Source organism: Mixophyes fleayi, chromosome 3 (genome assembly GCF_038048845.1).
Source record: "Mixophyes fleayi isolate aMixFle1 chromosome 3, aMixFle1.hap1, whole genome shotgun sequence".
In the NCBI taxonomy this organism is placed as follows: Eukaryota; Metazoa; Chordata; class Amphibia; order Anura; family Limnodynastidae; genus Mixophyes; species Mixophyes fleayi.
This window is the reverse complement of record NC_134404.1, coordinates 96,173,364-96,187,487: the sequence shown is the minus strand read 5'-3', so window position 1 is coordinate 96,187,487 and position 14,124 is coordinate 96,173,364. Positions and strand designations below refer to the sequence as shown.

At 38.3% G+C, this 14,124-nt stretch overlaps 1 protein-coding gene across 1 annotated transcript in view; it reads left to right on the top strand.

The window, feature by feature from the left end:
- Positions 1–14,124, top strand: part of PLCH1 (phospholipase C eta 1) — a 109,845-nt gene that overhangs the window by 3,146 nt on the left and 92,575 nt on the right. Inside the window, exon 2 of the mRNA XM_075202027.1 lies at positions 13,839–13,985. Coding sequence (XP_075058128.1) covers positions 13,839–13,985 — 147 coding nt within the window. The remainder of the gene's footprint in view (positions 1–13,838; positions 13,986–14,124) is intronic.

Genomic DNA, 14,124 nt, shown 5'->3' with positions numbered 1-14,124 from the left:
TTTCCTCCGGGTCCACTGGTTTCCTCCCACCTTCCAAAAACATACTGGTAGGTTAAATGGCTGCTATCAAATTGACCCTAATCTGTGTGTGTGTGTGTGTGTGTGTGTGTGTGTGTGTGTGTGTTAGGGAATTTAGACTAAGCCCCAATGGGACAGGGACTGATGCTAGTGAGTTCTCTGTACAGCATTGTGGAATTAGTGGCGATGATGATGATAAGAGTTTTGATAGCATTTTTGGTAAGAATAGATTGTACTCTGGCAAGTTTTCTATTCCCCAATAATCCCTGAGTCTCTCCTATCAATTTTATTTTATATTCTCCCTTCATAGCACAATGGTGCTTAAGGGGAGGCCTAATGGTTATATGTTAAATCTTAATATATTTTTAATCATTGAGAGTACAGTATGATGTCATTGGGGACATGGCCAGCTGTTGAAAGGACTGGAAATATAATAGAGTAGGCCAGTCTTGGCTAACCTGTGACACTCCAGGTGTTGTGAAACTACAAGTCCCAGCATGCTTTACCAATATATAGCAGCTTATTGCTGGAAGGGTATGCTGGGACATGTAGTTTCACAACACCTGGAGTGTCACAGGCTAGCCAACACTGAAGTAGGCAAAGAGGTAGGAGAACCAAGCCTCTGATTTTGCTTATAGGCCTCACAGAAAGCTAATACAAAACTATATATAGTATATACATTCCCATGTGCTAAGCACAATTAATGTAAGAATATTTGTGCTGTTACAGTCCCCTTAAATTAGTTCCCTTGTAGACACCGCATGTTGTAGATATGCTCACATTCAGAACCTTGTGTTGTCTAGCGCCTAGTTGATTGCTCACTGTTTTGCTATTAGAAGCATTCTGGAGTTTAATATTTTCTGTAGCATGCTGGAAATATTAATGCAAGTTGGTGCCCCATGGGGCATCTAAATCTGCTAACATATAACACTTCTATGGGTTTCATTTGCCAATGTGCAGCTTTGGCAGCGAGTTCAAACTTGCTGCACATGGCCTTAGATTTTAATCTACAAACCGCCAGATTTATTATCCAGCGGTTTAGCTGACTAAAATGTCAATTGCAGTGATGTGCTGTGGTTTTAAACCCCTACAATGCTGATTTAATGGAAACCTCGTCATTCTAGGGGGAGGTCACATGAAACTAGGGATGCCTGGGCCAATGCTAAGTAGTATTGACCCCATCCTGGTAACCCTGGGCAGTGGGTACCAGGGTAAAAAAAAAAGTGTGTCCACCTGAATAAATAAAATTTTTATGTGCACCCTTTATTACAAAAAACAAATCATATGTGTGTCCTTTATAAATAAAAACACTAATCGTGCCACCTTTATTATTTATTATTGTAAGAGTACCCCATTTACTAAAGTAGTAGGGCCCCTTTATTATTTTTTAATAAGTAAATATGACCCCATAACTTATAATAATATTTCCACTGTAGTAGTAATAAATAATGGCCCCCAACACTTTATATAGTGCAGTCACTATTTTACTTACTTTCTTGTCCTTTTTCATTGAGTGGATGTAGTCCAATGGGATAAAAAAGCATGCAGTGCAAACAAGTTTAGAATTGGCTAGCCCACCTACTTTATAGACCGACAGCCAATCAGGAGTGCTCTTTCATTAGACCATTTCACAAGACCGCTCCAGCTGGCTGTCAGTCTATTAAGTAGGCAGCCTAGCCAATTCTTAACTGATTTGCGTCAGGATGCTCTAGGGAGCAGTCCAGTTGTTTGTTTGTTTATTTTTCACATTGAACTATGTCGGATCAAGAAAGGTAAGTATGGTACCTCATACCAACCAGATTCCAGAGGTTGTGTGGCACAACTTCCCCTTAGTGTTGGAGAGGTTGTGGTGAATTAGGCTCTTTCCTCACATCTGGTAGACGTGCCCTAAAAACGTCAGATTCTGGGAAGACATGGCTTCATACCCAATGTTACATTAATACCCACCTATAAAAATCCATGTTGTTCCTCCTGGGGCTCCCGATTGAGAGCTTGGATAATACCTCTGATAAATTAGCTTCCCAGATCAATATAACTAGATGCCTAATAACTAGCCATTGAAAAAAAACTGCAGCTTAATATACAGCAAAATATGCTACCTCACAACTATGGAAAAAATCTCCACCTATCTATTTAATAAAACCAAATCCAAATCTGGGCCTTCGGTCTTACTACAACACCTCACCCAACCAAAATTGACCCACTAGTTTCATTTCAGGCCTTATCTGGTAGTTGATATATATTTACATTTTTTTCCATTTGCGAATATAATTTTTTTTGTTTTTGTTTTTTTTAAGTGTGCCGGGCCCTCAGAAGTTGACCTCAGTTCCCCGCCCCTTCCTTCTTCCCCCCCTCTCCTTTTTTGTTAAAGTTTATTATGCACCTTTTTAGCTCTCATGCACTCTTTTTCTTGAATATCTAAGGTTCACATTTGAAACTTTGTTGGAAGCAGTGACTGCTGCATATTCTATTTGCAATTTTCTTAATGTATGTACATAATGCCTATAACCAATGTAAATAAAAAAAAATGTTAAAGTTCTTAAAAAAAACACTACAGAAAACTTTGGGGGCCATTATTATTATTATTATTACAGTGGTGATATCATGTGCTAAGCCAGGCTGATGCTTAGTTGTACGACCTGATCAGAAAGGGAAAGGAATTTCAACAGAATGACGGGCAAGATAGTGACAATTTTGGGTATCTCATATGTCACAACCATGTCTTTTTTGGGTGATTTGCAGTGGGTTGCATTAGAAAATGGTGGATTTACTGTGACTTTTTTTGGTTGATTTAGCATTGATAAATGTGGCGATTTGTAAAATACATTGAATAAAAATGGTTTGAAAAACATTGTTTGTGTTATGAGCTGAAAAACCCGTGGGTGGCATTCATCTCTTATTACAACTAGCCTGCAGTGAGTCTTTATAGTGACACCGGCCTCTACATCCACACTGTTCTAGGCCTCTCACCACCACTGATTCCTGTTCACTGATATAATTCACTACTACCTAGTGTATATTGTATATAACTAGTCTGCAGTGAGTCTATATAGTGACACCAGCCTCTACACCCACACTGTTCTAGGCCTCTCACCACCACTGATTCCTGTTCACTGATATAATTCACTACTACCTAGTGTATATTGTATATAACTAGTCTGAGGTGAGTCTTCACAGTGACACCGGCCTCTACACCCACACTGTTCTAGGCCTCTCACCACCACTGATTCCTGTTCACTGATATAATTCACTATCACCTAGTGTATATTGTATGTAACTAGTCTGCAGTGAGTCTATATAGTGACACCGGCCTCTACACCCACACTGTTCTAGGCCTCTCACCACCACTGATTCCTGTTCACTGATATAATTCACTACTACCTAGTGTATATTATATATAACTAGTCTGAGGTGAGTCTATATAGTGACACCAGCCTCTACACCCACACTGTTCTAGGCCTCTCACCACCACTGATTCCTGTTCACTGATATAATTCACTACTACCTAGTGTATATTATATATAACTAGTCTGAGGTGAGTCTTCACAGTGACACCAGCCTCTACACCCACACTGTTCCAGGCCTCTCACCACCACTGATTCCTGTTCTCTGATATAATTCACTACTACCTAGTGTATATTATATATAACTAGTCTGAGGTGAGTCTATATAGTGACACCAGCCTCTACACCCACACTGTTCTAGGCCTCTCACCACCACTGATTCCTGTTCACTGATATAATTCACTACTACCTAGTGTATATTATATATAACTAGTCTGAGGTGAGTCTTCACAGTGACACCAGCCTCTACACCCACACTGTTCTAGGCCTCTCACCACCACTGATTCCTGTTCACTGATATAATTCACTATCACCTAGTGTATATTGTATATAACTAGTCTGAGGTGAGTCTTCACAGTGACACCGGCCTCTACACCCACACTGTTCTAGGCCTCTCACCACCACTGATTCCTGTTCACTGATATAATTCACTATCACCTAGTGTATATTGTATGTAACTAGTCTGCAGTGAGTCTATATAGTGACACCAGCCTCTACACCCACACTGTTCTAGGCCTCTCACCACCACTGATTCCTGTTCACTGATATAATTCACTACTACCTAGTGTATATTATATATAACTAGTCTGAGGTGAGTCTTCACAGTGACACCAGCCTCTACACCCACACTGTTCCAGGCCTCTCACCACCACTGATTCCTGTTCTCTGATATAATTCACTACTACCTAGTGTATATTGTATGTAACTAGTCTGAGGTGAGTCTTCACAGTGACACCAGCCTCTACACCCACACTGTTCTAGGCCTCTCACCACCACTGATTCCTGTTCTCTGATATAATTCACTACTACCTAGTGTATATTGTATGTAACTAGTCTGAGGTGAGTCTTCACAGTGACACCAGCCTCTACACCCACACTGTTCTAGGCCTCTCACCACCACTGATTCCTGTTCACTGATATAATTCACTACTACCTAGTGTATATTGTATGTAACTAGTCTGCAGTGAGTCTTTGTAGTGACACCGGCCTCTACACCCACACTGTTCCAAGCCTCTCACCACCACTGACGCCTGTTCTCTGATATTTCACTATTACCTAGTATATATTGTATATAACTGGTCTGTAGTGAGTCTTTGTAGTGACACCAGCCTCTACACTTGCACTGTTCCAGGCCTCTCACCACCACTGATTCCTGTTCACTGATGTGATTCACTATTACCTAGTGTATATTGTATATAACTAGTCTAAGGTGAGTCTTTGTAGTGACACCAGCCTCTACACCCACACTGTTCCAGGCCCTTCACCACCACTGACGCCTGTTCTCTGATATTTCACTATTACCTAGTGTATATTGTATATAACTGGTCTGTAGTGAGTCTTTGTAGTGACACCAGCCTCTACACTTGCACTGTTCCAGGCCTCTCACCACCACTGATTCCTGTTCACTGATGTGATTCACTATTACCTAGTGTATATTGTATATAACTAGTCTAAGGTGAGTCTTTGTAGTGACACCAGCCTCTACACCCACACTGTTCCAGGCCCTTCACCACCACTAACGCCTGTTCTCTGATATTTCACTATTACCTAGTGTATATTGTATATAACTGGTCTGTAGTGAGTCTTTATAGTGACACCAGCCTCTACACTTGCACTGTTCCAGGCCTCTCACCACCACTGATTCCTGTTCACTGATGTGATTCACTATTACCTAGTGTATATTGTATATAACTAGTCTGAGGTGAGTCTTTGTAGTGACACCAGCCTCTACACCCACACTGTTCTAGGCCTTGCACCACCACTGATTCCTGTTCTCTGATATAATTCACTACTACCTAGTGTTCAATGTCAATAAGTTAGAAAGTTTGTTGTTCTATATATCAGTATTGTGTAATTTGTCATCCTCACTTTTTACTATATGCTTGTCAATTTTATATACACATGGTTTTAGGAGAACTACATGATTACACCCCAGTCATAAGACTGAGAACAATTTATAAGCAATTTCTCTTTTTTCACCCTTGGTCCCTCTTGCTGTTCCCAACAGTTTAACCCTAACTTCCCCTTCTGCAGCCTGACCCTAAAATTCCCCAAACCCCTAACCTTCCACTGCTGCTTAAACTAAAGTCCCTCCAGCTTGTAGCCTGCCTACCATTATGTGAACAGGAGACGCAGTAGCCAGAGTGTAAGATGAATGACTGCAGCCGCCAGGGACCTGGGAGCATTAGATGCTCCCGTAGGAGCTGAAAAATCCTATGTGGGAATCTGGAGCATTAGATAGGGTAGCGATAGTGAAAGGCTTTCAAGATCCTGTTTCTGAGCGACTGTGCTGCTTCCCAGCAGGGAATTGTCCCTGGATTGAATTATTTACAGCAATAGTCAATGGGGAACAGTTTTCGCACAGGGACATTGTCTGTCTAAAAAGATTACTCATGTAGAAAGGGTGCACAGTGTCTGAGAAATGTTTGTGTGTGCAATGTTTATGTATGTGCTAGAACGGACCTTTGTCTGTTTACTCACATATAGAAATGTCCTCCTACTAGACACATTACTATCCCAACTAAAGATATGAAATGGTATAATGCTGATCTCGGTATGGGTGCTGTCCCGTCAGGTCTAGTACTGACTCAATGAATTCCACTTAATTCTCTCTTCGATAGATTCGATGATCATTGTATGAAAAACAACACTTTGCATTTTATACTAAGCAAACTGGTGAAATTTAGTGAAAGAAAATATTGTTGCTTAGTTTTGTATTTAGCTTGTCAATACTTAAAACTACATGCCAGGAAGCTTAAATATTTTACATGATACAGATGCAATAGAGGCTGTGATGGGTTTGTATTGCTCCATAGCTAAGGATTGTGAGGAGAATTTGTGCTATCTTTGACATATCGTAGAACAGTTTAGCTGTGTAAATGTAGTTCAGACTTTAATTGTAAAACATCTTGATCACTCCAATAAGCTCTCCATCCATATGGTGCAAGCACCCATGTGCAGCAGCTAAAGCTAGACAGGTATGTTTTGGTTGGGGTAAAAGTATAATTATTTCTCTCTTATGCTGAAGCGGGTTGAAAAAAATTAAATAGAAAGCACCCTTCACTGGGTGATACAATGTCCTCTTTATGCAGCCGATTTAGTGTAAATTGTAAATATAAAATAAATATACAAAACAAAAATTCTTACAGCGCAACTTAATCACACACAGACAAAATATTTCCAGTGTCAGTCCGTTTAAAACTGCTGCTCCTTCCAGGATCCACGACCAAAGAGCCATTTAATATAGATATAAAGTAAATATAAAACTTTAAGAAAAACTTCTCATTGGTGAACTTTTTTTAATTAGGGGTTAAATACTTTTGTGTCAAAAAAGACAAAATTATTATAGAAGTGATACCTTTATTGGCTAACCAAAAAAAATATTATTATATTTGCTAGCTTTCAGAGCACAGAGGCCCCTTCATCAGGCGACTTTACAAATGAATGACTAAGAAACAGGCAAAACATTTAAGAGCTGTTACTTCAAGAAATTTGTACAGGGGGGTGGAATATATTATTAAGATAAGCTAAAGTAATAAAACTGAGGTTTTTGTTACGGATGGAAGCGTAAAGTCCTATAAGTTCAGAAATCTGGAGTCACTGGAGAATTCCTCCTCTAGTTTAGCCAAGAAGGCAAATAAACCTAGGAGAGACCAAGCAGAGACTACAATCCAGGATGAATCTACACAGACACACAATAAAGAAAAGTCTGGACATCCCCGTGGGTAAACACTTCTCTGGACCAGGACACAGTATAACAGTCCTAATACTGAAAGGTCTTTTTAAAAATGACAGGGAGATAAAAATCTGTGAATTTAAGCTGATAAGAACATTCCAGTCATTGACACAAGGGCTCAATCTAACACCTGGATTTATGACCCACTACTTGGACACACTTCACACCCCACAGCAAAGTGACTCCAGGGGCTAGATTTACTAAGCTGCGGGTTTGAAAAAGTGGGGATGTTGCCTATAGCAACCAATCAGATTCTAGCTTTTATTTATTTAGTACATTCTACAAAATGACAGCTAGAATCTGATTGGTTGCTATAGGCAACATCCCCACTTTTTCAAACCCGCAGCTTAGTAAATATAGCCCCAGATCTCTGAACTCATAGGACTTTACGCTTCCATCCGTAACAAATATCTATGTTTTATTACTTTAGCTTACCTTAATGATATAACCCCCCCCCCACCCCCCTCTGTACTCTGAAAGCTAGCAAATATAATATTTTTTTTGGTTAGCCAATAAAAGTATCACTTCTATAATACTTTTGTCACAAAAGTATTTAACATCACATAGATTATTCTGTCTAAGACGGTACTGCAATAATAATTTTTAAAAATAATTTTTTTGCTACACATCTTACTTAGAGGTTAAATGTCCAAACTGACCGTTTTATATCTCCTTATCCTATGTCTGATAGTTTTCTAGATACACTCTTTAGCAGAGGTTTACTAGAAGCTACCTTTTCCTATGCTCAGTCGTTATTATGTAGCTAAGGACTATCTAGTAAATGGTTAGGCATAGAATATGGGTTATATTTGCACAACAGATTCTATTTTGAACATTTAACACCAAAAAGAAGTTCACAAAGACGGACATAGGCTTTAATTCGCTTCAGCAAGTAATCTGTTTCTACACATGATAATGATACATGTTTGCTAGCTGGAGGGTGTTATAACATGTCTGTGAAAGTAGGCAGCCCTGCGCTGTATATACTGACAGCAAAGAAAGTGATGTCTTAATCGAAATGCTTTGGTCTGTTTGTGCATTTCCTTCCATTTGTAATCAGAGTCAGGGAGGCAAATAAGGTCTCTTCCACATGTTTTGTTTTTTTCATTTATTTTGAAGTGTTTTGTATGCCTCTAAAACATTGGTAGACTAGATCTAAGCAAATCCCCATGGACCGTGAAAGAAGATGTCTGCACTTTATGCTGCGGAAATAAATAAATAATCTAACTGCTAGTAGTTTATTTTAACACTAACAGTGTTTAAGAACAAAGAAAGAAAAGTCAGTGTAGACAAGCTCTAAGGCTATGGATGTGTTATATTCTATTTGTTTCCTTGTTTTTTTCCGTTTCCAAAAGCCTGAACTTGTTGGTTTTTTTTTTAAAGAAAAATACCTTTGGGTGTTTTTCTTTAGAATCCTATTCAAGTGAATGAAGAGAAGTTTTAGGAGTGCAGCTTAACGTAGCCTCAAAATATTTGCTTTTCCCAAGAATGATCTAAAAAACTCGGCAGATGTTCGATTTCAGCTATAGGGCTAATTTTATTGAATGGAAAAAGTCATATCTTTAGCACAAATGGGCGAGTATCACAGCGGCAGCTTAGTAACGATCAGCTGCCCTGCAAGGTTTTAAGGATAAATTATGGAGATGGGTGGTTTTCTATTATTGATATAAAAAACAGCCCTATTATAATCTGACAAATAGACCTGCAAGTATGCTATAATCTACAGTCCCTAATATCATCAGCACATGCGTAGCCAGCCAGCAGTACATTACTACTGACCGAGAATTTATACTGGTCCACGTCAGGGACCAGGATTGTTGGATGGATTTTCAGAAAAATATGGCAACATGCAATAACAAACTCGTAATTTGTTACTGCATAAACCTCTTTTTTCACATGCCAGGAACCCAATATCGTACATATTTCCCTGTTCATACAATAGTAGTTTTCAGTGTTTTTAGGTTGACTGTAAAGAGACAAAAATTATAATAAACATAACCATATCCTTAATTCACCACACAAGAAATTAAAATACACATACTCCCATATATTATTCCAAATGATTACTGAAAAGAGAAAATGTGTAATTATATGGTGTTTCAGATAAATAAGGATAAAAGGAAGAGCTTGATCTGCAATGCACTGGAATTCATTTAAAGCTCTGATTTTAATTGAATTGACTGAAAGTGGGATGGAACTGTAAGCTGATGTTCCTTAATAATCTGCCTGTGACTGTCTATCGGCTTTCAAGAGTGCTTTCCCATTCTCTCATGCCTAGGAAACTAACATTGCTTTGTAGATTGTGGGATTATCCCTCAATTGCCTGAATAGTTGCTGTGTGCGTATTTTCAATGGTTTATTTATTTGTGATCTAAATAAAAATGTTATCCTTTCATTATCCTGATAGACCGGTCACATGGTGAGACTTTATTTATGTATGTGGTGTTTGTAAAAATGAACGCCTAGGGAAGAAGCAGGGAAGCCGTTCTTTCTGCAGTCACTGTGGATTGGTGAAATCCCTTCTGTTTCAGTGAAGTGGTTTTATATGTCATAGTCTGGTTCCATAGCCATTACACTGAGTAGAAATCAATATTTTTTAGTTGTGTTGCTATATGTGTGGAATAATGTTATTTTATTGACTCCTGTGTAACTGCCTGGATTTGTACCATACAACAGAGGGGGGCTATGTCTTTGTTGAACCGCAAACCCTAGTTGCAGCACCAGATGTTGCTCAGTCTTCCATTCATTAATATTTATATAGCGCCTACATATTACACAGTGCTTTATAGAGAATATTTAATCATTCACATCAGTCCCTGCCCCAGTGGAGCTTAAAATCTATATTCCCTACCACATGGAAACATACCCATATCAGGGTTAATTTCATGATAAGCCAGTTAATCATACACTATACCATATGTAAGTGATCTGTGGCTCTGCAGCTGTATTGGGGCTTTTTGAAAACTGGGCTTGGGAAAAAGGTGTTGTAACCCATAGCAACCAATGATACATTTTGTAAACAGAATTAGAAAAATTGCTACCACCGAATTGATTTATCGGGCATTACACTTTTTTCTTTTTGTACTGTGTGTTACAAATATTGCTGTATGGGTCATAGCGGCCGGACACAGTGTCACAGTGTTTCTCCCTGTGCTGGTTGGAAAATGTATGTGTTTAGTACACACTTGATATGTTCCTACATTGCTGTATATAATAAGGAAAAACACATATTTTTGAACATAATCTGGGAGTATTGATTCAGTGATCAAGATTAGGTTTAGACATTTTCTAGCAATCACAAACTACCTTTCCCTCCATCAGATAGATCCTCCTCATTCCAAACTGCTAAATGTTGTTATATGGAATCCAGCAAATTACACTGTGTTGTGTTATGTAATTCAGCAACATGAGCTGAGCAGTGAAACATCACAATACTAAGAACAATAGCAGATGTACTATTTTAAATACATCAAGGGACATACTATAATATTTTGGGCTATGTGCAGTTTTTTGCATTCTTTATACTATCATTGTCCAAGTTCTTCCAGGGAAGGGCAGTTTTTGTGTTATAAAATAGTCCTATTGCAAACATTATGTTCTAAAATAAGGGAAATGGAGGATAATAGGACAGGAGCACAAAAAGACCTGTCCTGTATTTATGTCCTCATACATTTCTTTGCTTCTAAATGTATTTATCAATTTCTGTTTACATTGTATCCTTGTTATGTTAGTTAATATGGTCACTTTTCCTGGAACATTACTCTTATTTCTTTCCAATTATTTCCAATTTGAGTACACCTATTCTAAACACCTTAAACATAAGTTGCTTGATTTAGTCAAGGTAATTCAGTTAGGAAATTAGGGTTTAGAGCAGGGGTCAGGAAACTTTTTTACCTTTTACCCCAAAATATATTTAGATCAGCCGACGTTACCCCCTTGATTTGAAAGGAAGGAAATCCTATATTATTAATTATTGGAATTCAAAATTTTATTGAATCTATTAAAAATTTCTTTGAAAGTTTCAACTTCAAAACTTCAGGTTATGTTGCTTCATTTTTGAGACGAGAGCATCAATATTGGGGCATTTTGATGTCAGAGCAAATTGGATATAGTCTTCAGCGTCCAATCGATTTCTCTGCTTTGTTTTTATGTTCGTTACAGTGGAAAATACTTGTTCGCAAAGGTTGTTGCAAAAGGCAGCAATTTTTTGACTGCCTCCTCATGTGCAATTTTGATGCCTTTGCAGCTGTTGACATAAAAAAATATGATAGATCTGCTTTGTTTTCAAATGCAATACGTGCTTCATTATTGCATCGTAGCTCAAGAAGGGCCTCTGCCAACCCTTGAGCCTCTTCTGGTACAACAGCAATTTCACATTTAAAGGGGTCTACAATCCAACTGACAGCATGTGAATCGGCAGCATTACCCCAGGAATTTCATTTTTACCCCATTTGGGGTAATTTACCCCTGTTCCCTGACCACTGGTTTAGAGGGAGGCTGTAACAATGAAGTGTTTCCCAGGAAATATTGGTCATATTAGCAGCTATGGATAAGCACTATTATATTGGTGTTTTATAAATAGTACAAAACTATCACTGCACATTGTCCTTTCTCTTCCCCAAATAATTATTATTGTGGTCTGTGCTCCTATAAGCATTACATCAGTACCTTGTGCTTTATGTATGTTATTGCCATGATGGCAGACAGAACCAGATAGATGTGGTTGTTATTGTTAGATAACATTTGGAGAACAAAGCTCTGCACTGCTGCTATGAACTGTTTGAACCTCTCCTTTTAATGAATGTTAATAGCTGTCACAATAACAATCCAAGTCAGAAGGAGGGTGAAGCAGTGATGTCCACCTGTTGTAGATAAGCTGGCTATAGTCTATTGTGGATGAGGTCACAAAGCATTCAGCCTCACTAGAATAACTAACCTCACACTCGCAGCGGAACGTAGGGAAATGTGAAAGATTACGTATTGCTTCTAAATAGAAAACGAGGGCACACTTCTGACTTTATTTGATCAATCCGTAAACACCACCCTCTATTTTTTTTTATTGTATTTTTCTTTGTGTGCTAAATGTAGCAAAAAGGCTATTAGGCTAATTAACCTTGACACAGCATGAAACAAATAAATTACAGATTTAAGATTTTAATTAGCATTAGGGAACTTCACAGAGAGAATGTAACTTAACTTGCACATGTATTATTACTAAAGGCAGAAGAAAATCAAAATGGTTTGTAGTACAGGTGTTTTTTATCCTGTCTTCAAAATATTGTACATGAGCTAATTATGTAATTCATAGGGAAAATCTTTTCACACAGAGAGAAGTGTATGAAACAATGGACTGATGATTAAAGCACCAACCATAATTTTGTCTTGATACTTTGCAGGGTAATTAACAATGACCTCTGAATAGGATTTTTGTTAAATGTTTCATCTTGCGTTAGGTGTCATCCTTGAGAAGATATTGAAAGTCATTCATTACAGGGACACAAGCTTGCCTCTGATTAGGAGGATGATACAGTCGCATGCAGCAAGCTATATGATTAACCCAAAAATCACACGATAGTCACTATTGTGGTGCTTCGCTGATGTGCTCCTCAGTGCATGTTTTCCAGGTCTCCTTACAGTCACAAATTGAATAATTAGTACTTTAGATCTTGAGAAACACTGCATTAGTATGCCCTAAAGCCACTTGATCAACAACTGCTACTTTTCATGTATTATTTCAGTTAAAAAAAAATAAAAAAATCCACCTCCTCATTTAGAGTCTTGCATACAGACCATACAGCTCTCCAAGGTTTGGTAGTCTTCCAAAAATTAACCTATTTCTCCTCTTCTGAAGATTTTCATTCTCATACATTTTATACCACTGCCACACTAATATCATGATCTGTGCACGTTCTTAAAGCTTTACTGTACCTTGCTGCAACTGATTTCAATGATGCAGCGGCTCCAGCATTTTGTATACTGGCTATTGGGTGGGGCTCTATATTGTACAGTAGTCGCCACAATGGGTTCATCATTGTATACTAGGCACTGGAATGAGTTCTACATAGTGGTCATCAGAATTGTTTCTGCATTGAATACTGGCTATCGGAATGTGCCCTACATTACATTGTGGTCAGCAGAATGGGCTACAGAAACTGAATATTGATTACTAGGATAAACTCAGAATTGAATATTGGTCTCGCTAATGGGCTCTGTATACTAGCCACCAGAAGGATTGTGTACTGGTTACTGGTTAGTAGAATAGGCTTAACATTGTATACTGGTCACATGGGATGGGATTATATTTTAGCATAGCTATTTAAAACTGCAATTTTTCCCCTCATAAATGTGTGTAAGTTCATGAATAAACCACACCCATGAATTTTGTGGTTTTGATGCTTTGCCCCCAGCAAGTCTCCTTTATATTCTCTAGTCTGACATCTCTATTTTTCTATTTCAATATAGTTTAATTTCTGTATGTTTTGGTCTACTAATCAGTAAACGCATTTTCTTTTATTTTGCAGTTGAAAGATGTATGAGTGTAATGCAGTCTGGGACACAGATGATCAAGCTGAAGAGTGGAACAAAGGGTCTGGTTCGCCTGTTCTACCTGGATGAGCATCGTACATGTATTAGGTGGAGACCCTCCAGGAAAAGCGAGAAAGCTAAAAGTAAGATTCAGATTTGACGACATAAACTAGATAAAACTGTTTTAAATAATTGTACATTGTGCATCTATAACCCTGAATTACTGTATAGTGTCAGTGATCAGTGAAGATCAAATATCGCTAGTCCTCAAAGACTAATGGC